Source organism: Engraulis encrasicolus, unplaced genomic scaffold (genome assembly GCF_034702125.1).
Source record: "Engraulis encrasicolus isolate BLACKSEA-1 unplaced genomic scaffold, IST_EnEncr_1.0 scaffold_357_np1212, whole genome shotgun sequence".
NCBI lineage: Eukaryota > Metazoa > Chordata > Actinopteri > Clupeiformes > Engraulidae > Engraulis > Engraulis encrasicolus.
Genome location: NW_026945651.1, coordinates 1 through 26077, shown reverse-complemented (window position 1 = coordinate 26077; position 26077 = coordinate 1). Strand labels below are relative to the sequence as shown.

At 40.8% G+C, this 26077-nt stretch overlaps 1 protein-coding gene and 1 long non-coding RNA gene across 2 annotated transcripts; one reads left to right on the top strand and one right to left on the bottom strand.

Annotated features, from left to right (window-relative positions):
* Window positions 1-1904: 1904 nt before the first annotated feature.
* Window positions 1905-21027, top strand: LOC134443688 (isoaspartyl peptidase/L-asparaginase-like). Its single transcript, XM_063193332.1, has 7 exons — window positions 1905-1919; window positions 11991-12206; window positions 13598-13740; window positions 15092-15255; window positions 18588-18706; window positions 19660-19770; window positions 20227-21027. The coding sequence occupies exons 2-7, from the start codon at window positions 12020-12022 to the stop codon at window positions 20427-20429; spliced, it is 927 nt and encodes a 308-aa protein (XP_063049402.1). The 5' UTR covers window positions 1905-1919; window positions 11991-12019; the 3' UTR covers window positions 20430-21027.
* On the bottom strand, window positions 3433-5649 carry LOC134443687 (uncharacterized). Its single transcript, XR_010033709.1, has 3 exons — window positions 4987-5649; window positions 4171-4290; window positions 3433-3591 (listed from the first exon to the last, which is right to left on the bottom strand). It is a non-coding gene; the product is annotated as an uncharacterized LOC134443687 (long non-coding RNA).
* Window positions 21028-26077: the final 5050 nt, after the last annotated feature.

Genomic DNA, 26077 nt, shown 5'->3' with positions numbered 1-26077 from the left:
GCAATGTTCAATACATGGTTAGGACTCGCATGGGAGTTATGTAAGCCTGGATATCCTTGATGCTTTGCCAGCTGTTTCTTGTTTGTTGATCTGGTGACTTACACTTCACTCTTCAATATACCCCGTAGATTTCCATGCCACGTTTTGGTGTTTTGGCGGTATGGACATTCTAACGCACTAGTAATAAAACCCCATTGCCCTTGAGCAAGACATCTGGGACTCTAACCAATATACATTATATACTGTAAATGACCATGTCGCTTTGGATAAAACATCATCTTAGGGTAATGTCATGTGTTTATATTGACATAAGGCAACAACTAAGTATAATGATAGGCTATGAATGCCTATTTTTGGTGTCTCTTCATATGGTTCATGTGGTCAGGGCTGCCAGATGAGGCTGATGATTTCCAGCCCAAAAAATGCTCAAAACCCGCCTGGAAGCACTAAATCCCCCCCAATTCTATTGATTCCTATGGCCAATTTTTTTTCTCCAAAATCCATTTTTACCCATCACGGGGTAAACACGGCCACCCTAAGCAGCCCAAGTGGGCGCCCAATCTGGCAACATTGCATGTGGTTTTACGTTTTCTACTTAATTAACCTTACTTTTTTCACATGTTTTTTATGGTCGCAGTAAACTCTTATCGGTAGGCCTACTGCACACCGGCTGTAAATTTTATACCGGTGCTATGCACCTGTGCACACCCGTCTACTTTCAAACCAAGTATACAGTGCACCCATGTGAAAATTTCCAAATTGACCAGTAGAAGTCATTGTCATTCCCATAGACATGTAACTTGTTAGCATTAAACAAATGTCAGGTGCGAACAGGAAATAGATATGTTAAATTAGGTGCTTTGCTTCACACACATTCCTGTGAATAGCCTAGAAATCTAGATGACCCTAGAGACTGCAGGGGTTTAGCTCGCTAGGCTATCCTTTGAACTGACCAGTAGAACAAAGTACAAAATCAGATATGAAGGTTCCTTTATTACTCTGCTTTAATGACAAGTCAACTGAGTGAAAGAGGACAGAAAGTCTTTGAGAGGAACGTAATCCTATCCAGTGGTACTTAGGGAGCAGTGTTGCCAGATGTGTCTGATCAAACCCCGCCCAAAAGGTTCTCAAAAATCACCAAAATGCGTTAAATTCCGCCCAATTTAAACAAATTGCATTGATTTCTATGGGCCTAAAACTTGGAAAAAACCTCAAATGGCCAGTTTTTCCAGTTTTTACCCACAGACGACTATCCCAAGCAGCCCAATTGGGTGGGTAACCGCCCAATCTGGCAACACTGCTTGGGGGAACAACCACTGCAGCTCTGTCCTCGAGTGTCCTACTGCAACAGTCAATGACCACTGCAGTTGAAGGAGAATCCGTTCCATAGACAGTTACAAATAATTTCCAGTGTTACAGATCATTTTCTGAGGAGGAAAGCGATATTGAGGTAAGACATAACATTATAATAAAATAACTTGAAATACATTCCCACATTGTGCATGTCATAAAGTATTCTTTTTATAGATTAGTTCCGGTGTTACAGATCATTTTCTGAGGAGGAAACAGATATTGAGGTAAGACATAACATTAGAATAAATTAACTTGAAATTGGCCTACATTTCCACATTGTACATGTCATAAAGTAGGCCTATTCTTTTTTTTGCTGTTGTTGGGTAGGTGGGGGGGCTGTCCCTTATTTTTTCCCCCGTAGGGTGTTGGCAACCCCAGGTGTGAATTGAGTTGGCCGACTTGATTTTTATCTTAATTGCCAGAGAGCAGCTTCACAGGATGCCTGATGTCGGTCCTTTTCTTCCTCTCCCTCATAGGCGTTGTGCTGCAATAGACAAAAGTACAAGCTGTTCAAACAACACATGACCTACCAAGACATTGATGTGTACATGTCATACACAGTGTTTGTAAGTAGGGTGCGCACATCCACAAGTAGTTATCCAGGTGCCAGACAAAAGGTAGTTGGTAATGTGATGAAGCGGTCTGCACACTGTGTATGAACTCCAAAAAGACACATCCACATCTCGCGCCCCCTTCACCTCTGTATAGATTCTTAAAGGCCAACTTCCGATAAAAAAATAAAAAAAAGAAACAGTTTTACTCACCTCTGATGTCTCCGCGGGATTCTAGTTGTCGAGAAACTAAAACTAGCGCGCAAGAAAGACAGGGCAGAGGAGAACGCAGCAAGATTCCTAAAAAGTAATACGATATAGCCAAGACGCATCCGAATTCTGTTTCCCGGACGCAGCAGCGAGATCCCTAAAGCTGTTTTAGAGTCGAAATAGCCTCGGGGACTGGTGAAATGGCACGGAAGGAACCCTCGGTTGCCAATGTGCATTGCTATGCATGAGTGGCAGGAGAAGCGACAGCAAAATAATATTCCTGAAAATGACAATAAAGGCGAAATAGGCTGCGATTGTACCAAGAAAGTTTTAGCGCGCACAGATTTCGAACCAGCCGTACCTGAGCAAGCGAGAGAGGAGAGTTAGACACGTCACTATAAAGGAAATGGTGACCGCTGATTGGCCAAAGAAAGTGGATCTAAAAATGCGCACGTGACTTTCGTCTTCCTGGCAGAACTCCGCAAGCTATTTCTACTTTTCTGTTTGTTGGGTGCTGAGTCTTTGCCAACTTCAGTCGACCCAGGTGAGCCTTTCTTGATTTGCTTGACATTTTTGTCTATGCCTTTTGTGTTCATGTACTTTAATGCTCCTAGTTTTTTCGACTTTTGAAAACTGCTAAGGACTTTTGCTAATTATGAATATTTTGTGGGTTTTTTTCCCTTCTGGGATGAACTGCCTCCTGGAAATCTGAACGTTTGTGATTCTTCTCAGTTTTTGGAATTAAACACTTTTTTTTTTACTTGAACCTCTGCAGTTGAATCTGCCCTTAGCAAAAAGTAGTAAACTTAAAGTATATTTTGTTAAGTATACTTAAGTACAAGTATAAGTATACCAAGTATACTTGAGACCATGTACTTTCAGTATACTAGAAAGTATACTAATTTAATACTACTTTATACTAAATTGGAACATTTTAAGTTTATAAAAGTATACTTATAAGTTCATTTCAAGTTTACAAAAAGTATACTTTCAAGTACATTCATCAATGCTTGGTGTATCCCTCTTGAATACTTCAAGTATACTACAAGTGTACTTATTTATATACTGCCACTGTACTGGTTATATACTTCCAGTTCATGTTTCTAGTTTATTGTAGTATTCCTCAAGTGTACTTTATATGAACTTTGGTTATTTTACTAGTTTACTACAAGTATACTTTATGTTTATTCATCATATATTGTAGATTATGGTTTATATACTTGAAATAGACTCCTTAGTATTCTTAAAGTTTATTCATAGGCTACTAAATGTACAGTGTACTGAGTGTGATGTATTTACAAAATCAGAAGACACAATGTTGAAAATAAGTTTGATTTATTTATTTCATATTTATTTTTACATAATATGTTGACATTTAGGACTTCTTTTCGTTTACTTGCTTGGTGTTGTTGTACTTCTGTCTTATTATTCGTCTCACATCTTGCATGGTGGTCAGGGAATTTCGCCTGGGCATGAGCTGTGAGTGCAAACACACATACAGAACAAAAACATTACCTAAATGTTATTCTTATTCATGGTCCACAATAAACACACAATTGTAGGGGAGATGATTTATCAAAGGTCTACAATTTAAAAACAATGGGCAGCATGTTGCTAATGAGTGACATCAAGTGCTAATTCCTCTATAATTTACAACTGAAAAACATTGACTGTTCACCATCATAATGAAGCATTACTTTAGTTGTTTTAAAAAATAATAATAATTGTGTGTGTGTGTGTGTGTGTGTGTGTATATATATATATATATATATATATATATATATATATATATATATAAATCAATGTAAAAAATGTATCTTTTTTTGTAAATTCAGTGCAGTGTTGGCCTATAGTCTATAAACTACCTCCATAACATGATAGGTTAGGAAATGGTATGATGACGTCCCCAAATATATCATGAATACTACATCCAGTACAGTTGAACATGCTTTCTTTCTAACTGATGTGTAAAATCAAAAGGTGTAGAGAAACACTGTAGTAAACATTTGCCCACATTAATAAACACAACACTATTAATATATGATTATGTATTTACCATATCATCAGGCTCAGATAACACTTGAGAGCTCTGTGCAGAAGGTAGGCAATCTCCAGGTGGTGTGTTGACCAGGTTGATGGAGGTGTTGGGGCCTTGTCACTACTACTCCTGGAAGCTCTGTAAAGGGGATGAAAACAAAACAAAAGCTTTGTGTTATTATTCTGTTTTGAGACCACTTTAACACATTGGACTGGTCATTTCTGTTGACTGGACCGTGACTGGAAGTGGAGCTAATTAGGCAGGGACAGGTGCCACGATGAGTCAGACTTTTTAGATTGTCAACAACAAAAATATGTTGGTAGCTACACGGACCTCCGCCATGTTTTTCTGAACATTTTGCATTCGAGGCGAGATACAATATTCAGAAAACACGACGAGCATCCGAGCGGCTTTAAACATAGTTTGTGGTTTATCTAAAGAGACTGTGGCTGTAACTGTAATATGTAGGCCTAATGCTTAACACGAACGGAAAAAAAATCACCAATAACTTTTACCATTGGATCAGTCTGTTTAAGCTAGCCGGGTAAGCTAACGGTTAGCATATAGAGCTAAGCACAACTAGACAGCCACAAACTAATATTGGACCACTTCTTGCAAGTGTAGAATTATCTCTTGGCACTTACATTATATCTGGCACTAGAGCCAAAACGCAATTTTCGTTGACATTGTTGTCACTGCGTTGTGAGTGAGTGGTTAAACAGCTGTCTTGCTGCATGGTCAACTGTCACTTAGGTAGGCTGGCTTTATGTACAGACCCCACTTTGGGAACAATGCTATTGAGCTAACTGAGAATCAATACAATTCACAACTTACCAGCAGTCATCAAAACCTTTCCAGGAAAAAAGGCTGGGCCGTTTGACTTTTTCCTGTCGTTAATCTCCCCCTTTATCTCCATCCATTCGTCTTCTTCCAGATCAGGGCACTGAGTGATTTACTGTTGTTGGACATAATTGCCGGTCGTCAGGACTTATTCATGAAATCTTCCCATCTTCCACAGTCTTGTCCTTGATATAATAATTGGCAAATGCCATTGTAATCTATAAATTGCGTTTTTTAGCTCTTCTCCAGCTCGGTGGTCTTCTTTGCTTCTCTTCAGCAGCGGCAGTTATTTTTTGCGAACGACACGCGCGGTGAGCCCTAATTTGAAATTGGGCCGCCCCCATTGGCTGCCAGATATGGGGCGGGACCATGGGCAGAACTGCAAACGCGGTTGGGTCGTGGATACCGGAAGTTACTGACGGTTAGGTTTAAGATTTATTTTATTTGGGCACATTTTAAAATAATAATAATTATAATAATAAAAACATTTCTTTACTGACGTTGGGGATAGGGATTGTTTTGGTCAGGGCACATTTTCGCATGAAAAATGCAACATAAATATGTCACTTCCGCTCTTGACCCCTGCCAGAGAATTTTCTTTTCTTTCTTTTTTTTGTAGAAAATCATCACATGGAGGGGTTAGACAAAATAACTGAGACACCTGTCATTTTAGTGTGGGAAGTTTCATGGCTCAAGTGGACCAGCCTGATCTTCATTAATGGCACATTGCACCAGTAAAGAGAAGTGTGTGAGAGCAGTTTTGCTCAACATTTTTCAATGCACACATTAGGGTGACATGTCAGAGAGTTCAAAAAGGAGAAATTCTTGGTGGGCCTATAAAGATGAATTGAGCACCCTTACTTTGTACTTAAAAGTGTTAAACTCCAGTATTAGCCTATATTAATAAATAAATTAAATGTTAAACACAAGTCAATGACTTGTAGGCTAGGTAGGCCTACTTGTTATGCACTTGAAGTATTAGGACTTCTTTCAGACTAATGTAAAAAGTATACTTAAGTATAAGTTTTAGTATAAAAATATAAGTGTAAGTCTAGTATACTTTGGTTCTACTTCATCTTAGACTTCAGTTTATACTTTTAAGTATAAGCCAAGTATACTTCAGTATACTTTTCACAAGTATATAAAATATAGTTTAGAAAAAGTAACCTTCAAGTATACTTACTCGATTTCAGTATAAAATAAGTATACTCATAGTACACTTGAATAAACTTCTTTTTGCTAAGGGTGCTCTCTGCCGGAACCAGTAAAGCACCAGTCTGCCAAGCCATCGACCCAGATTCAATCCTTGTTCTAACACCATGCACTGCGTCCTCCACTTGCCCCTCATCGTCAGTGAACTTGATCAAAATATCATGCAGAGGGTTAATTGAACCCCCTCAGTGCACCGTCTCATATATTTGCACGGTTGATGTTGAACCGGCTACAGGATGTTTTTGTTATCTTGGTGGTCAATTCTGCAATAACGTCCTCAGCATTCAAAAGCTGTGAACTACAAAAGAATATCAGTGTGTAATAATTACACTGTAGGCCTAATTGGTGTCCATTAGGCCTATGTAAACACAAAAAATAATCTCATTAGTAGCCTACATCATACCTTTCCTCTTTAGAGTTGTCGGTGTCATCCGAGTCGTCCTCCTTTGGTCATTTCGTGAAGTTTGTCACGAAAAAAAATGGGGAAATTAACTTTAAACTTCGTGGTGCATTCACGTTAGGCTATTGCCCGTTTTTCGTGGTTGGGCAACGCTTCCGCTGCCTATTCATTAGAATTGCCCGACTGCTTATATTATTTTGGAGAAAAAAAAACCACAGAATTTTTGGCCGTAGAAATCAATAGAATTGGGTGGGATTCAGCACTTCCAGGCGGGGTTTGAGCATATTTTGGGCTGGTTATAATCAACCTCATATGGCAACCTTGCATCCTGCATATCTTGGTGAAAATCAATCTGCACCAGCTAAAACTTGGTCTTTTGTCCAGTGTGGCAGAATTGCCAGAGGGAGCCCTTTCCCTCGCACAGGTTTTAGAGACCCATGCGTCCGTGTAGCATGCTACATGCTACAGTGATCCATTGACTTTCACTAGCTTAGCTACATACTCCCTCTTTTATCTTGTCTTAAAGCAAGACAATGCTTAACATGAAAAATAAGACACTTTACCACCTTTACAAACCCCTGCCAATGATCTTAACTGCATTAATAGTGCAGGTTCAGTTGTAAGTTTAGGAACATTTCATATAGATTTTTCCATTCAGCATTTTTTTTTTTTACTTCTATAACCCCCCCGAATACAAATCCACCTGTTTCCAATTTTTTCCTTAATATTTAATGGCAAATCCAAGATGGCTGCCATTGTGTACAGAACATTCGCCATTAATGCTGTTTTAAGGATTGAATTTCTTCAGTTAATCTTTTTTTTTTTAGTTCCAGGACAACATTTAATAGAAAACCACTTGTTTCCAATGTTTTGCTTGTTTTTTAGTGGGAAAATCAAGATGGCTGACATCATATTTGGCAAAATTGGCATATTTCAGCCATTATTGACTTTTATTGGTAATATTTGTTACATGACTGAAGTCAGCCATCACATAAACTAAATCCATTACAAAATCCAAGATGGGCAACATTTCATATAGCAAAATCAATATTAACATAATGATTTCAGGTCTATAAAGCCATTCACTTGTGAATATTTAAGCACATAAGATTGTGTGCAGGTCCAAATTATTGTTCAAACAAAAATTACTATGAATCAATTAATGTACAGTACCTGTTATGCAGTGCTACCTGTACAGTAGTATTGCATATGCACTGGTTTGGCTGCCTATGTCAAGGCCAAGGTCTACAAAAGTTGCTTCAGGGTCGGCTTCAGCTTATCTGAAGGCTATGAAACCAAATGTTCTGCCTGGGATGCTGCATTCCTCCAATTCCAACAATCTTGCCATGCTCTCTGCTCACAGAACTAGGCTCTTTGGCATGACAGTCAGTGTACACCCATGACCCTAGTAATGGCCACACTATCATACCTTTGTAAGACCTTTGGCATCATGAAGTATTGCTGGCACACATGTGAATGTAAATTGTGTCTGCCTCCAAAAATGTTGGGGCCCACAAAAGATTTGATTTTTGGGCCCCCATAAGGGCCCCTGTCAGTGCTGTCAGTGCTTGGGCCCTTAGAATCTGTAACATCTTTCCCCCCCTAGCGGCGCCCATGTCTGCCTCAATGATGCTACAGAGTATTCTCTCTATATTAATGTGTGGAATGAGGTAGTCCTATTGCCCACTCTTCTGGATAGTTCTATGAAATGAATTAATAGGATTGTTTTGTACTTCCTGATCAGTCTATAGAGTTTAGTTGGAGGCAACAGGCCTTTTTTTGCAACTGGCAAATTGCAAGCCAATCTTTGCGCACAACATTTAAGGTGTGTCACCCCAAACTTCAGATGTTCTACCTCTGAGACTGAGGCATCGTGAGGATGGACAGAGGGCTCCACTCCTGTCATAAATCACACCGGCTCCACCTGCTGCTATGCTATTGAGATCAGGGGTCAGTCAGTTCAGATATACAGTCCCAGGAAAAAGTTTGTGCACCCTTTGAAATTTCTTACCTTTCTGTCAAAATTGGTCATAAAACATGGTCTGATCTTCCCGGAAATCACAAGAAGGAACAACCAGAGTCTGCATTAACTAATTCAACCCAAACATTTACAAGTTTTCATATTTTCATTGGCCATAAGATGTAAACATTCACAGGACAGCAAGGCATAAGTAAGTACATCCTTGCATGTTGCAGGTTTTAACCCTAAGTTAGTCGCAATAACCTCAACCAGATGTTTCCTGTAGTTGCAGATCAGATTAACAAAACAATCTGGATGTATCTGATCTCCCTCTTCTTTAGAAAACTGCCTCTCGTCAGCAAGGTTTGTGGGATGTCTGGAGTGCATAGCTTTCTTGACTTCATGCCATATAATCTCAATTGTTTTTTGTCAGGGCTTTGACTGGGCTATTCCAGAATGTGTATTTCATTATTATGAAGCCATTCTAAAGTCGATTTGCTTCTAAGGTATGGGTTGTTGTCACATTTCAGCACCCATCCTCTTGTGTGCTTCAACCGTATGACAGACTACCTCACTGTTTTTCTGTAAAATATCTCGATAAACTTCTGAGTTCATTGTTCCACTGATAATAGCGAACTGAAAAGGGCCTGAGGCAGCAAGGTAGCCGCATATAATGATGCTTCCACCACCATACTCAAAGGTGGAGATGATGTTTTGGTGAAGGTGTGGTTCTCCAGTTCTCCTCCAAACATGACATTGTGTGTTCCCCTGAACAATTCAACTTTGGTTTCAACGTTGGTCTACAGAATATTTTGCAGTAATTCTACGAAGCATATAAATGCTTTTTTGCAAACCTCAAAGGTGCAGCAATATTTTTTTGGACAGAAACCCCATTCATTTTAGATTGGCAGAATGAATCCCATTTTTAGCTATTCTTGCTTGCATCTCTTCTTCTGAGTTTGGTGGCGGGAGCATCATTATATGCGGCTACCTTGCTGCCTTAGGCCCTTGACAGTTTGCTATTATCAGTGGAACAATGAACTCAAGTTTATTGTGATATTTTACAGAAAAAACGTGAGGAAGTCTGTCACACAGTAAAAGCACACAAGAGTATGGGTCCTGAAATGTGACAACAACCCATACTTTAGAAGCAAATCGACTTTAGAATGGCTTCATAATAATGAAATACACATTCTGAAATAACCTAGTCAAAGCCCTGACAAAAAAACAATTGAGATTATATGGCATGAAGTCAAGAAAGCTATGCACTCCAGACACACCACAAACCTTGCTGACGAGAGGCAGTTCTCTAAAGAAGAGGGAGACAAGATACAAACAGATTGCTTTGTTAATCTGATCTGCAACTACAGGACAAGTCTGGTTGATGATATTGCAACTAACTGAGGGTTAAAACCTACTTAATGCAAGGGTGTACTTACTTATGCCTTGCTCTCCCGTGAATGTTATGGCCTTATGACCAATAAAAATATGATAACATGTAAATGTCTGGGTGGAATTAATTAAAGCAGACTCTGATTGTTCCTTCTTGAGATTTCCGGGAAGATCAGACCATGTTTTATGATCAATTTTGACAGAAATGTAAGAAATTTCAAAGGGTGTACAAACTTTTTCCTGGGACTGTAGATGAGATCTAGGTTATTTGCTTGTTCAAGGGTTTTTGGACACCATGTTGAATTTTGGCAAAATATGAGATAAATGTTGATAATGTGCCTATCAAAATATTACCAATAGGCGTACAATACTGCAGAATGGCTTTATAGACCGTAGCCCCTTAATGCACGCCTTACCTCCTGTGGCACGCTGTAATAGTCATTGAAAGTTAACTGCCATAGCACTACAATACTATGAAGTTTTGTATTAGTAATGCACTACGACTTGGTCATTGCCATTCTGGTAACAGCAAATTTATAACGCCATGTCTTAATGGGTTAAAACACTAAAATGTCCTTATTTTGCTATAATGTCAGCAATCTTGGATTTTGCTTCTGAAAGTTAAAGGGAAAATAAAAACAAGTTGTTTTGTATTCAGAGAGGGTCCTACAAATAAATAGGATAAGACACATTACCTGGTCATAAAAAGAGCCGTTCAATGCCTTTTCTGATGTCATGTTGAATTTTTACAACAGATTGAATAATTTTTGAATGAAGTTCATGTAATGGCTGACTGAACAGTCCTTTATCCATTGTGAATATTACAAATACAAGAAAAAACAATGACTTTAGATACCTTAAAACACCAAATACATAATTTATGCTACATGTCATGTCAGCCATCTTGGATTTTGGTACTAAAACTTGAGGGACGGGGGTGGGTGTTTTTTGTTCAGGGGGTGTAGGAAATATAAAAAAACACCAATTCCAAAAATGTATATGACATGTTTCTTTCAATTACATTCAATTGTGTTAGAATATGACCATATATCCGCCATCTTGGATTTTGGGCGTTTCCACTTCAGAAAAAAATTGGAAACAGGTGTATCTGAAGACTATGGGGTCTGTAGTTGATAAAAAACACAATTTGGAAAAATCTATATGAAATGTTCCTAAACCTTATTTTTGAGACAATTGAACCTGCACTATAAGCCCCAAAATAGTGGCATACCCCTTTAAGGGCCGTACACACACATCGCTGCTATTTACTAGCTTCTCGCTTGCTCGCCTACTCGCCACTCTATCATGGAACGTTCACTGAAACTTCCCGCGCCTTTAACTGCCAATGAACAGGCGAGAAGTACCAAACTCTGCATTCCAATTGGTTACTCGTTTACTTGCCTCGCTCGAAGATGAAATATTTTCAACTCGGGATCCGCCCACATCGCACCACTTGTACAGTACTCGCCTGCTAGTCTTGCTGGAACACATTGACATTCTATTGAGTTCATTTGCTGAGCGAGTAACTAGCAGCGACGTGTGTGTACGGCCCCTTAGACGGCTGCTCCAGTGATTTCATATTTCTGGAATTACAAGTTAGTTCACACACTCCCAACCAAATGACGTACAGTAAAAAAAAAAAAAAAACTGAATGAAAGAAATGACAGTGCATATATAGGATCTACTCAGGAGGCCATTGGCAGGCAGCCTGTGTGTGGTGTTCTGTTTAAGTTTTAGCTGTCTTGCTTTCCTCATTTCTCCTTGCCTCTCCTCTCATTTCTTCTTCTCCTATCTGCTCCTCTCCTCCTATCCGGTCCATAGAAGTCTGTGATCCGGTCCTCTCCACTTCCACTCCTCTTGGCCTCATCAGCCTGTCAGCACAGCACACCTCCTGTAAACAACCCTCTCTCATGTCTGGAGAAATTTGATTCTTCATATCCTTGTTTTGTCGTTTGTATGTTTTGTTGCTTACCAATCTTTTTTTTTCCTTTAAATATTTTCCCCACGTTTTTTCTTGTGTGTTGTCTCACTTAGACCTCCATCTGGAACTCTTGAAAACCAACATGAAGCCAGTGATTGTGGTGCATGGCGGCTCGGGGGCTTGTCCAGACGAGCTGTGCAGAGCCAGCGTGGACGGTGTGAAGGCGGCGGCTCGGGCTGGATATGCGGTGCTGGAGAAGGGAGCCTCAGCTCTGGACGCCGTGGAGGCCGCCGTCAGATCTCTGGAAGACAACCCTGCCTTTGACGCTGGTGAGGGCTGTTGGATTCGTCTCACCTGTCTGCATAGTATACGCTGTACATAACACACACGCATATATGCATCCATGCATAGCACACATGTAACTAGAGATGCACCGGATCCTGATTTTTAGGATCCTTCCGGATACCGGATCCACTGCTTAAGATCCTGCCAGATCCGGATAGTTTGAAAAACCCTATTATCCTGCCGGATCCGGAACCGGATCTTGGATCCTGTACATCTCTACATGTAACACATAGGCATAGGTGCCGAGAAAGGGGGACGCAGTGGTGCATTTACGTCCCCATTGGGCTCCCTGAATGAGGCTTTCTCAACTGCAGACAAATGAGTTGAGTGCAGTAGCAGTAACACTGTTAAGGAATAAAGAAAAAAATGCACCACCACTTTAAAACTTGTTCCGGCGTGCTTGCACACAGGCAGCAGTCAGATCTCTGGAAGACATCCCTGTCTTTGAGGCAGGTGAGGTCTGTTAGGGTCGTCCCACCTGTCGTCATATACTGTACATATCACACATGCATAGTAATAAGAGCGTGGCTCCATTAAACATTTTTCCAATGCATACTGCTTCATAAATAATTAACTTTCATTTTTTTCATATCACTGGTATGTATTGTTCTCTCAGGGGAGTTCACGGACATGAGCAGGGATAAGGGCAGTGTTATCAGCATCTAAATGCATAAAACGAAGAGTAGCAATAAATAACTACGTAACTAACTCTGCTAATGGTCATCAGAAGGTCATGACTTTGAAAGACTTTGCCAAATGTGAGTGCCAAAAACAAGGAAGTGTTGTTTACAGAAGAGCGATGTGAGCGAACATAATTGGTCGACTTTCTAATATAACACAGGAGATAACACAATTCTATCTTGATCAGGCATAGATTGCATGCCAGTTTACACAGTACTGCAGAGTGATAAAACATGGTAAACTTGTGCAAGAGTAAAATTTTGCGTTCAGTCTGCCAATCCACGATGTCGCATCCAACAGTTTCTGTCTGCACAGTTGTGTAATGCTTTAAAAATGTTTTGTCAAGTAGTGCATTCTTTTTACAGACTTAATAAGTGTTTGTCAGTAAGTCAAATTATCTAGGTACATTATTAGATACATTATCTGTTATCTGTTACCAGAATGGCAATGACCAAGTTGTAATGTATTACTAAAGTCCCCTCTGCACTGTCATAGTGGTGTAGTACTATAGTTCAACAAGTGCTGGGCCATTGACCCTCTGCTTGAGTGAAAAATTTGGACTGGGGCTGTGCTCTCTATTTCTGAAAGAGACGTCCTAACCTTTGATTGAACTGGCACAGCATTGTGTGTATGTACTGTACTTATGTGTGTGTCTGTGTACTGTGTGCGTGCGTACGTGCACGTGGGTAATCAGGTCACGGCTCGGTGATGAATGCGGCTGGGGATGTGGAACTTGACGCCATCATCATGGACGGCAGCACGCTGGCCTCAGGAGCCGTCACCTCCGTCAGGAACATCGCCAACCCTGTCACCCTGGCCAGGGCCGTCATGGAAAAGGTACACTCGACATTACCGTACATTCATCATCATCATCAGCGGTCACTCGAAACGAGTATGACTGTCCTCTCAGTAGGGTTTTCTATTTGTGGGTCTTCAGCTGACTGTGGAGACCAATCCTTGATCCACTTATCTTGGTACAGTTTGGGCATGGGAAAGTAGAGGTGCTGGGTATTGCTGCAGCCTTTTCCATGTGATCCTTTCGGCGTTGTTGCTTTGCTTGTGTGGCATGGTGGAGTTTGTTTTCATGGTGTTCTGCACCCTCATGCAATGCTTTCCTCCAGATATGTCCGTCCATGGCAAGATCCTCCCAGTTACTAGATGGTATATTGGACTTACATTACATTACACTACACCTACAGTTATTTAGGTACAGGCGATCAGAACATCAACTACCCCATCACACTTGCCACACTTTTAAATGCCATGAATGTGGACATGATATTGGACCGGCCTGAGGCTTACTTTTCACACACTGTGGAGCATACCATTGACACCCTGGTGGAACCTCTTATAATTTATTATATATTATATCAATTATATAATGAATAATTATTAATTATAGAATGTATTATTTACCCCTTACCGCAGGTTAATTTGACTCATTGTCAAAAAGCCACAGCTGTAACAACAAGTGAAGTTTGGCCCGTTGCTCAAGTGGTACCGTAGGGCACTGCACTGCTACATCGGCGATCCAAGTTCGATTCCGACCCGGGTCCTTTGCCGACCCTTCCCCGTCTATCTCTCCCCACTCACTTCCTGTCTCTTAACTGTCCTGTCAATAAAGGCAAAAAGCCCAAAACATATCTTTAAATAAAATGGAGCGGAATTTATGATGAACATATTCACCATCTACTTCTACTCTCTTTAGTATGTCTTGGTTTATTTGGTTTTGGATTGAAACACTTCAAATATCCGAGCGCAGTTAAGGCATTCTACTAATAGAGCTGGTAATGGATCCAGATTTGCAGGATTGATTCGATTTTCATCCAGAGGGTCACAATCCGATTCGATCCATGATCTGATCCGATTCGAAGTTTCTAAAACCTTGGAACATATTACGTGAAGATATTTGAGAAAGCATTAATAAAACTTGGTTAATAATAATAATAATAATAATAATAATAATAATAATAAAAACATTTGTTAATGTTTTGTTCATCATCAGTTAATTATTTACTTTGTCATAAGCAGACATTATTATAAAGTGTCTCTGCTGTAATTGCTGTAGTTTTGCCTATCTGTTGAGCGCAATATATACATTTGTTATATTCTGTTGTCATTGTTGTCTAATATGCATTTGTTGTCATTCTTGTTTATTCTGGTGGGCCGATCCTCTCCATGACTGCAGACGGACCATGGCATACTGACTGATAGAGGTGCCAGCCTGTTCGCGGAGAAGCTGGGCATCCCCACGGTCCCCACTGAAGCCCTGGTGACGGAGATGGAGAGGAAGGAGTGGGAGAGACAGAAGTGCTACTCCAACCAGGTCAAGGAGGAGTTCAACACGCAGTGGTGAGTTCAAGTCCTACTCTAGCTATTCAACAAGTCGTATCCCACATCCCGCATCCTTTTGATGTTTTTGTACGGTAAGGTAGTGAAAGGATTTGACTGGCTCCTGCCTGACCAGTGGTTCCGTGTAGCTTTGTGAGCTCTACTACTAGGTCTGGGAGACTGTAGCAGGATTCCATTTCTCCAGTCAAAAAATAATCGGAGCACTGTTGCTTCAATATCATGCATGCACTCTCAGAAATAAAGGTCAGGAAAATGATGGGAGGGTGGGACGGTAACATGGCCAGGGTACCACAGTTATGGAGGATGATGGGTAGGGCAGGAAGTTGCCATGGCCGTATTCATTAATGCAGCTATGACCCAGTAATTGCCTGGGTCTTGCCTTATCAAACTTTTAACTTAAGTGTACTGTTATTTTACCTATACAACTACAATATAGATATTGTAAAGCACTTTTATTTTAACAGTACTAATACTGTGAACGTTCTTTAGAGCACTGTTATTTTAACAGTTCAATTGCTGTTGAAATATTGTAGGGTACTGTGATACATTAAACAGCATTATGCGGCAGATGATGTTTGGCGTAAAATAACAGTAGAATTACAGGTAAAAAGAATTGCCTGTAGCATGCTGTTATTTTGCAGAGAAATTTCTTACAGTGTATGTATGTATATATGTATGTATATGTTCATTGTATGCATGTATGTATGTAGGTGTACAGTAAGTATATGTATGTATGTACAGTGTATATTGTATGTATGTATGTATGTATGTATGTATGTATGTATGTATGTATGTATGTATGTATGTATGTATGTATGTATGTATGTATGTGGGTGGGAGACGTGACGCCTTGTTTTTTCGTAACATTGGTTAAAAACCTACAAAACTGTTATTTTTCCTTTAAAAAACAAATGTCAATGAAAGAAGATGTGGTACATTATGTTTCATATTAGTCTTAGATGAGAAGAAACATTTTTGTTAAGATTTATGTAAAGGTTTATATGTCAAATATCCTGCAGTGTGACTGTAACATTAATGAAACCTGGAATATAATATATATATATATATATAAATTAACCAACAACATTTTGAATAATGTATGAAGCATTTGGCATGATTGCATAAATATTAACTTTATATTAAGATATGTGAATGTGAAAAAAACTCAAGACAGTAATATTAAATACAAGTTCAATTTCGTAACACAAATTGCGTCCTGTGGGGTGACATGTATGTCAATGTTTGTGAATGGGCATCTGCAAGGCCAACTACAAGGGTCTTAAAGACTGGCTCCTAACCAGTCAGTACCTCAGTTATTGGAGAGTGCTGTGGAAGTTTAAGGTGACTCTTAACGTCTTCATATTGCAATCTTTCTGTCACGCAATGCTTAGGTTAATTTTATGATGTCCTGTGGTGTGACTGCTCTTATAGGAGGAAAGAAGTGTTTTATGAATGAAAACACATATTAAGATTAAACACAATATCATTATCAATTTAGCATGAGCTCAGATGTCAGTCATGTATACAAAAGGATTAAAATGGCCATAATGCAGTGAATTCCCTGTGGTGTGACATGCCTATGCTATGTGTTGATGCAGGACACATTTTCCCAAAAATGGCAAAAATAAGGTGAAATTCCTCAGACCACTGTGTGCTTTATTTTTTTCAATTTTTTTTCCAATTTTTATCCATCATTTTTTTCAGGAATTTAAAAAAACTTTGTTTTTTTGGCGTTACGCCCTTAACCCTCTAGCTACCATAACGGCCGTGAACGTCCGGCTGGATCTGTACCAGAATGGCCGCGGCCGGCCGGAATATTTTCATATGAAAATACAGCTGAACAGCAGTCATCATGAAGATTTTCCAGCTTTCAAACACTTTAGCTCAATATTACAGACCCTCCTCGATATACTTTCAGTATAAAAACTATATGTTTATATTATATTATTTTTCAGTATTTTAGATTTTATTACGAGATGCGCCGCTTTATGCGATTTGGCAATCTGCCGTCAATTAAAATGACGGCCGTCCGAGATTGGATGGCTACAAACACAACCATTCTGTTTCTACAACCAATATACACTAAATATGAAAACTTCCAACCCTCTTCGATCTATTTTCATGGTCAACAGCACATGTTTATGACTATTTAGGCTATTTTTAGATCATGTTGTTTTATTAGGCTTATGAGATGGTGTTCAACTGTGATGAGTTCTGCCATGGTCCTAAATAGCAAACACAACTGTCCAGCCGATGTCTACACGCTACATATTAAAAATGTAAACTGTCTTCGGTGTGTTTTCAGAGTCAAACCATATGTTGGTATCCAACTATCTTATTTCCTGGAACAACTTACAGCGACAGCTCTGCGTAACAGCGCATCGTGAAGGAAGCGCGCAGCATGGAACAATTGGTTACTCATTTTGCGTGTCAGCTTTGGCAAAGCAGTCAAGGACTGTTACTACTCCACGTTGTCCTTCATAAAAATGTGCGCGAAGACGTTGAGTTGAATGCTAACTTCCAATAATAGCCTACCAACGTGGTGTTTGTAGCACTTCAATTCCGGTCAAAGTCGGTGATGCCTGGCGCGTCTTACCTGTGCCAAATTGGGAGGGGAAACTTCCTAGAGCTCCATTCATGTCCTGTCTGCTATCGCGGACACTTCTCCGGTTATCCGTACACGTCTTTGGCATGGTTTAGTTCAAACATTATTAGCTAGTGTAGTCCATTACAGTTATTCCGCTTGAAACCGCTTTAAAACAGGACTTTTGGGTGAACGACATTTGTTGTCGTCACATGATCATTGTTCAACTTTGACCCTGGATGGATGGATGGATAGACGGAAGGATAGATAGATAGATGGATAGAGAGATCGATAGATAGATAGATAGGCCTAAATATATAGATATATAGATAGATAGGCCTTGATAATATCGGATTTTATCACATTTTTATCATTTAATCCACATCAAAGGCACTCTATGGGAATACTGAACAATTAATTATCCATAAATGATATACCATTTGAAAGTGTGTTTTCTCTACTTTAATATGAAAGTAACTTGTAATTGACACTTTTCATTTCTTTTCAAGTTATTTGACATTGTTTAGAATATGACCAAAATGTCAATTTTTCCTTAGAATTCCTGGTAGGATTCCGGCCTATTCAAAAAAAATTCTGGTAGCTAGAGGGTTAAACCTCAACCACCCACGTATGTAGCCTATGTATGTGTGTGTTCATTAATGTGTGATGTCCTGAAAAATAAAAGTAAAAGTAAAGCTTTCCATTGAGGTCCTCGCCAGACTAACTATCCTTGCCCTCTCCATGTTAGGTCAAATGACACGGTGGGTGCAGTGGCTTTGGATCGCCATGGTAATCTTGCCTGCGCCACATCAACTGGAGGAATCAGACACAAAATGGTGGGCAGGGTCGGAGGCGCCCCCATTATAGGTACCGTACTACTAACTACTACTAAGTTGCTATTTCACTTGTATGCACCATTTAAACACAGTATAGTATAGTGTAAGATAGTTTACGTTAGGGCTGCACTATTATCTAAAAAATATACTGTATAATCACGATTATTTGGATCAAAATTGAAATCACAATTATTAATTCAACAATTGACAACAGATTTTTGTGCAGAAAATCATGAACTGAAATATAACCGAGAATGTATCATAAGGGATGAACAAAATAAAACAGAATTGTAATGGGCCTAATTATGTAAAAATCACTAGCATGAAGCTTACGCGGGCCTATAGATATTTAGCCAGAAACACCAACCTGCCAACATGCTTCAAGGACGCCTGAAGGCAGGTCTCTTGCCCCCTGCGTGATCCCAATTAAATCACAATTTTCATTTTTGCAATTGTCTTGGCCAAAGTCGAGATTTTCGATTGATTTCCTTGTGCAGCCCTATTGTATGTACATACAGTATGTAGTAGTGTATAGCAGTGATTCTCAAACTGTGGGCCGAGTTTCAAGTGGGCCCTAATTTGGAAAATGTTGGGAACCCCTGGTCTACTATACAGCCATTAAAGTGTTACACCATTTAAACATAGTGTACAGTACACAGTAGATTTTGCAGCATTAATTCAGCACTTAAAATTTCACATTATTCTGGTTGGCCCTAGTCTCTTAGTGTTGAATTAACACTGTAACATTTACTTGTGTGACATTAAAGGTCAGGTTGTGCATTTCACTGATATTGTGCTGTATTGTACAGTACGTGCGCAATCACTGTTTTAAATGGTAAACAAAGAAACCAAAGCAGTGCCTCAATGTTATTTACATTTGCTGCAGTATAATAAAACAATATAGTCAGATCATCAATTAGCATTGCGAGGCTTGTGCTGAGACCCAGCTGAATCTAAACTGTGTGACTGTTTAAAATCCAACAGGATCAGGAGCCTACGCTGACAACCAGAGTGGTGCAGTGTCCTGCACTGGCCATGGAGAATCCCTCCTCAAAGTCACCTTGGCCAGACTAATACTCTTCCACGTCGAGCAAGGTACTGTTCAGCATTTTACATTCTCCATTTAGAAGATCTTCTTTCTGATCACGCACGTGTGTGTGTGTGTGTGTGTGTGTGTGTGTGTGTGTGTGTGTGTGTGTGTGTGTGTGTGTGTGTGTGTGTGTGTGTCTTTTATTGTATGTGTGTGTGTCAGTATTTGATTGTATGTGTTTGTGTGTGTCTATGTGTGCACTAGATTTGTCCATCCTGGATTCAGTTAATTTAAAAAGCTGCCATACTGCTGCCTGTGCACGTTAATGCCAGTGATTTCACTTAGATGATGATTTGCACATTAGGATGTGGTGGTTCAGACAATGAAAATGACAACTGCTTGTTACACTGTTTGTTACACTCACCAAATAGTAAAATTAAGAATATCTGAATCTATCTGAAATGGAGTTAATTTAAACTCTTAATGAGTTAAAATAACACTGCTGTTTCTGCTGTGTTCAGGACGTGGGATCACGGAGGCGGTTGAGAAGTCCCTGCAGCACATGGGGGAGCGAGTGCGTGGTGGAGGCGGAGCCATAGCCGTGGGCCCCTCTGGCCAATGGGCAGCCAACTTCACCACAGTGCGCATGCCCTGGGCCTGTGTGGACGGGGTGGCCCTCCACTACGGCATCGAGCCCAAGGAGAAGAACCAGGAGGCGCCATAGAGGAGAGGGGGGGATAGGAGAGGAGGGGAGCGGAGAGGAGAGGACGGGACTTTCAGGAGGCTCCGGGGAGGAGAAGAGAGTATCAGCATCAGGAGGTGAGGAGAGGAGAGGCGTTTCAGGAAGGTCCATAGAGGATAGGAGCAGAGAGAAGAGAAGAGGAGAGGAGGAGCACCAGGAGGCGCCATAGAGGAGAGGAGAGAAGAGGAGGAGCACCAGGACGCGCCATAGAGGAGAGGAGAGAAGAGGAGGAGCACCAGGAGGCGCCATAGAGGAGAGGAGAGAAGAGGAGGAGCACCAGGAGGCGCTATAGAGGAGAGGAGAGAAGAGGAGAGGAGTGGAGGAGCACCAGGAAGTGCAACAGAGAGGAGAGGAGAGGAGAGGAGAGGAGAGGAGAGGAGAGGAGAGGAGAGGAGAGGAGAGGAGTGGAGTGGAGGAGCACCAGGAAGCGCTATAGATTGTCTCCCTCACCTGGCTAGAGGTGGTATTACAAGTCAAGTCAAGCGAGCTCACACCTATTATATGTGCAAACGATGAAGCCTGCAAACTGGCAATAAAATGTCCATAAATAGTCTGTAAACAGATAAAAGGTTAACTTGTGTCTTGTTGTTATGTTTTGTTTGTGTTTGTCCTTTGTAATCTAGTGTTATTGATCAGATAACACCATCAAATAGGCTTATGTAAAATACTATTTGATGCTCAGGGAGTTACATTTACACATATTTAGTTGGAAAAAAAGTTAATAGCCATGGTAAAGTAGTTAACACAAATTTAGTGGCGCTATGTGCAAACAGGTTACACAATCCAATTTTTTGAAGCTGATTCGGCAGTGATATTTGAGTTCTTTGCATTGACCTCCTTAATGGCTTCCATCACTTACTCATCTGAGCAGCATCGTAACAAACAAACACACACACACACAAAATGTACATCTTTATTTGGATCTACAGTCAATTGGTCAATGTGGCGGAATGGCAGCGAGACGACTGAGGTCTTTGTTCTTACTTTCAGCCGGTGTGTTCTACTTAGCCTTTCACACTGGCAGCGTTGGCATGCGCAGCCAGTCTTGTTCGAAATCCCCCCAGAGCCAAAGCTAGTTCGCTACTTTGCCATTAATTTGAATGGGACACCGCCGGCCGCTGCCATCCAAAATCCGGTCGAGTTCTATTTTGCAAATGCAGCATGGAGCGGAGCTGACTCCAGCACCACTACCGCCAGGTAGTGTGGAAGGGCAGATCTGTTTCCATATATTTTCGCCACCGCTGGTAAAAATTACTTCTGTCCCGCCCCGCTTCCCTGCTCTGGTATGAATTAGGCCTTTAAGTGTGGGAGACTGTTGTGTACAAGCAGGAGATCATATACAGTGTGCTGGTCCATGCTACACGGATCCATTGACTTTCACTAGCTTAGCGACATGCTCCCTCTTTTAACTTGTCTTAAAGCAAGACAATATCTTACATGAAAAAAATAAGACACTTTACCACCTTTATAAACCCTGGCCAACGATTTTAACTGCATTAAGCCCCAAAATAGTGGCATACCCCTTTAAGAGTCCTGACAAGGTATACCTGTGACTTCTATAGTGTAATCACAAAAGGAGAGCTCTAGAGGACCGGATGTGATCAAAAAGAGGACTGACACCCCATGAAAGCAAAACGGGACAATAAAGAGCACCATACTCTTTTTTTTTTTTTGTAAAGCTCACAATCTGAGGACAAACAGAATTGAATTCTTTTTCTGTTTGTTCACTTTTTGGCCCAATTACAGAAGACTGAGTTCCATTCTCTCACAGGGGGACTGTATGTGAAGATAAGCTTAGTTGATTTACACAAATGGGACAATACTCTTGATAGCCAGAAGAGGGCAATAGTCCATCGTCAGCATGTCCTGTAAATGCATTGTTCCATTCAAAACTTCTCTGCATAGTGTATTGACAAACAGAAAGAGAAACTGACAGGTAAACAGTAAGATCACATACTAATTTTGAGTTCAACAGCACTTAATACAGTGCACTGGTACGTTTCTAAACTTGTGTGAAGCATCGTTAAAAAAATGATATAACCATGGAGTCAGCTTTTTAGCACACATGGGCATGGTCCTGACGTTCTCGCCTAGCAGGTTCTGCGAGTTCGTAAGTCAATGTTTCCCTACATGCAGAAGGCTTGTGTGGATCCGATTCTGACCAAGTGGAAATCATGTATGTATATACTGTAGAAATGTTTGCAAACCCTCAGGGATTTATTTTTGACTCCATGGGCTTCTGGGCAAGACAAGAATGATGCCCCCCTCCATGGCATTGCAATGGTGTTAGAGAGCCGTTGTTGTTGGGGGTTTTGGGTTTCTCCCCTGAGAATTTCTGAAAATACAGTAGTTTAAAGTGCAGTCTAAACACAATATGAAAACCCAATAGACCAATAATTAAGTGTTTTTGAAGTGCGGAGGCTTGGGCTTTAGGGCCCCCTTGCCTCTTGGGCCCCTGGGTCTGGGCCTCGTAGGCCCATGCAGTAATCTGTCCTTGCATAGCCTTTTAATGACATGTCTCCATTCAATGACATGTCTGGTCTGCTGCAGTTCCTAGAATGCACAAGGCTACTTCACAGACTGTGTTCTTACATGAGTCTGTGGCTCCTCCCCACACCAACACTGTCTGCAGGTATGGCAACTAGGCTATCCCCGGGGCAACCAGCACATAAAGTCATCAAGCTTTCCAGGTGTTATATAAGGCATCTCAAATGTGCCAGCCTGCAATGTATTTTCTCGCCATATCCAGATCCCACTAAATAGGACATGTAAATGTCATCTATGTAGTTTAAACCAAACATCATGACTAGATCTTGCTTATAGTTTCTTATAAAACATATAGTTAAAGTTAAAATGAAAAAAAATATATACTGTATAGCAGTTACTGCCTTTTCGCTCGGCATGACTCCTCATTGCTGGCCCATGATACAAAGGCAGAATACCTTAACTGCCAAATAACAGTAAAAAATCTAATTTGATTTACATATTTTTTTGCTATACATACTTATCTCCATTATAGCAACCAACTGTCAAATTTTAGGAGTTCTTATCTGGACAGAGGATAACAAAACACTTTGAAGTCACTTTTCTCAGTTTCACACTCTGGTGAGTTAAGGTTCTCTGCCTTTGTAGGGCACAGTGGTCTAATGGGTAGGGTGTTGGTCTGTCAGAGGGTTGCAGGTTCGAATCCCACCCTTACCTCTCCCCACCCATTGCTGAAAGGTGCCTGAAGCATCCCCATACATGCACACACACACCTCTCTCTCTCTCTCTCTCTCTCTCTCTCTCTCTCTCTCTCTCTCTCTCTCGTGTGTATGCATAAGCCGCAAGCATACTAGTCTAATAGCATTTTCTCTGCAGAAATGCAGTCTAGTTACTTTTGTAACCAGAGTCTGAAGAAGGTGTAGCAACACGGAAGCGTTAGTTTCAGAGTCTGAAGAAGGTGTAGCAACACGGAAGCGTTAGTCGGGTGTGTGCACTAAATAACTAAGAACTAAAAACTAAGCTGCAGTGTGCTCCAGCATCTCCTTTCCACTAGTAATATTAAGACATGAATGTATGTGTCTTGTGACTTGTATTACCTCAAATGAGAAGAGCTATGTCAACTGACCCATTTTTTCTTGGCTTTTCTTGCGCTTTGCAGTCTACTTGGAAGCAGCAGGGAACATAGAACCCTTTTTTGAAAAAAGGGTCCTAAGTTCCCCAGTTGTGGCAATACACATTGCATACTATGTTCCCATTGGAAAAAGACAGTAACTGTATGAAAACGTACATGGACACAAATCTAAATATAAGAAATGGAGGGTGGTGGCTTTCAGATGACTTTGTCCTGGGCCTGTCAAAAGCTGTCAGCAGCCCTTGCTGCAGACTAGCCTGGGCGAAAGCCGACTGCAGAGCCAAAAGTCTTTGGGTGAAGTACATAGGATGGCGCCGCCCGGCTAGCTGCAGACTGCTTCTCCACTGTCCCACTGAACCTGATGCATCAGCCAGGTGTTGGAGTGAAATGAAATTGACACAAGGAGACACTTGATGGTGCCATTCACATTTACTGTAAGCAGGTCACATCAATACATCAATAATGGAGAGGCTTCCATGATGATTTGATAAATTATAAAAACTCTTGACAAAACAGCACACGATAAATGTATGTAATGAAAATGTATGCAAGTCCACATGTAGATTATTAATTCCGTCTTTTATTACCAGTCCCAAAATTGAGAAAATATGCTGTAATGAATGAATGACTATCACGTTGAAAATATAGAAACATTAATCCCACTAGAAACATTAATTAGTAGATATGTTGCATGTCAGCATAAAGTACACATACTGATGCAAACACTGTATGTATTTTATCAAATGCATGGCTATATTTTTGAGGATTTGAAATAAATTGACCAGTTTTCGACAGCGTTAAAAAAAAAAACAATGTTCACATGGACATGTCCAAGGAAAAGTTTTGGTCGTATCCGACGGGGGGGGGGAGAGTACATTGCATCCCCCCACTTTCACTGGAAGGCCCAACTAAACATCACTAAAATAACAGTTTTAAATAAAGTATTACACGTTCGCCTGTCAAAGTAGGGAGATTGAAAATGTTTTCTTTCGTTGCATCACTCTGTATCACTGTAAATTCCAGTGCAACAGTTAAGGTGCCGGTATGCTTGCTGCAGGATACGCGAGCGCGTGCACGATTCGTTCATGAAGGCGTTAACATGCGTATTTAATGTCAATATCGCGCACGTTGGACACGGCAGCCAAATGCGTGCGTCAGGTGCAATATCTTCAAACTCGCTGGGGGTGGTCGTAAGAAAGACTGCGCAGTTCCAGCGTGTGCTTGATATGAAGACGACAATGGAGCAACTTTTAAGAGCGTCACATTGAGTTTGTCCGAAATTTCAAACATTTGTGATCATACTTCCTTGTTGCATTTTGAGAAAGGAGCATGCACATATAGCAGTATTCTTTCCTTGTCCAGGGAGCCCCTCTTTTTGTTTTGTTGTTTTCCTTGCCATCTGTGTTCCCAATTTTCGCATCCTAATGCTGCGTGCTCTCTGCCCCTGGATGATACCGTCAGTATTTTGCGTCTTGGTCAACTGCTTTTGAAGCAAGAATGTGCAGTCGGTTGCTCGCGGTGACGTGCGTAATTTTGCAGCTCGCAGCAAGCATACCGGCACCTTCATACATATACAGTAGCTGTTTGAGCAGCCTGCAGAGCGTGCTGGCGGCGGTGCTGCCCAGGACTAATCCAGTTAAGAACCACAGGTATAGTCTACTAGGTGCCTTGAGTCCACTGGACCGGGCCTCTACCTATCTCTGCATTCGATGCATTGCCCTTCCCAGAGCCGAAAGCAGCGTGTCCCGGTTGTTAAGGACGTTGTATTCTGAGAGGTCCATCAGCTTCTGGAAGTCTTCGGGCTCATAGGTCAGGTTTGTGGTGAAGTACTTGTCAAAGTCCACGTCACCTAGGGTCATTTCATCCTCTCCTCTTTTGACACCTTCAAATAATGAGGAGAATGAGGAGTCAACAAAGACAAATATTTAGCATTACATGTCTGCCAAAAGAGAGCACTAAACTTTGATAAGAAATCAAAGACACATCAAAGACATCTATCCCACAAACGTCCGGG

Bases quoted from the DNA above. Each gene is read 5' to 3' on its own strand.
- LOC134443688 (XM_063193332.1), top strand. From the start codon at position 12,020: ATGAAGCCAGTGATTGTGGTGCATGGCGGCTCGGGGGCTTGTCCAGAC. The intron at 15,256-18,587 runs GTGAGTTCAAGT...TCTCCATGTTAG, and splicing joins GAGGAGTTCAACACGCAGTG to GTCAAATGACACGGTGGGTG. The intron at 19,771-20,226 runs GTACTGTTCAGC...TGCTGTGTTCAG, and splicing joins ACTCTTCCACGTCGAGCAAG to GACGTGGGATCACGGAGGCG.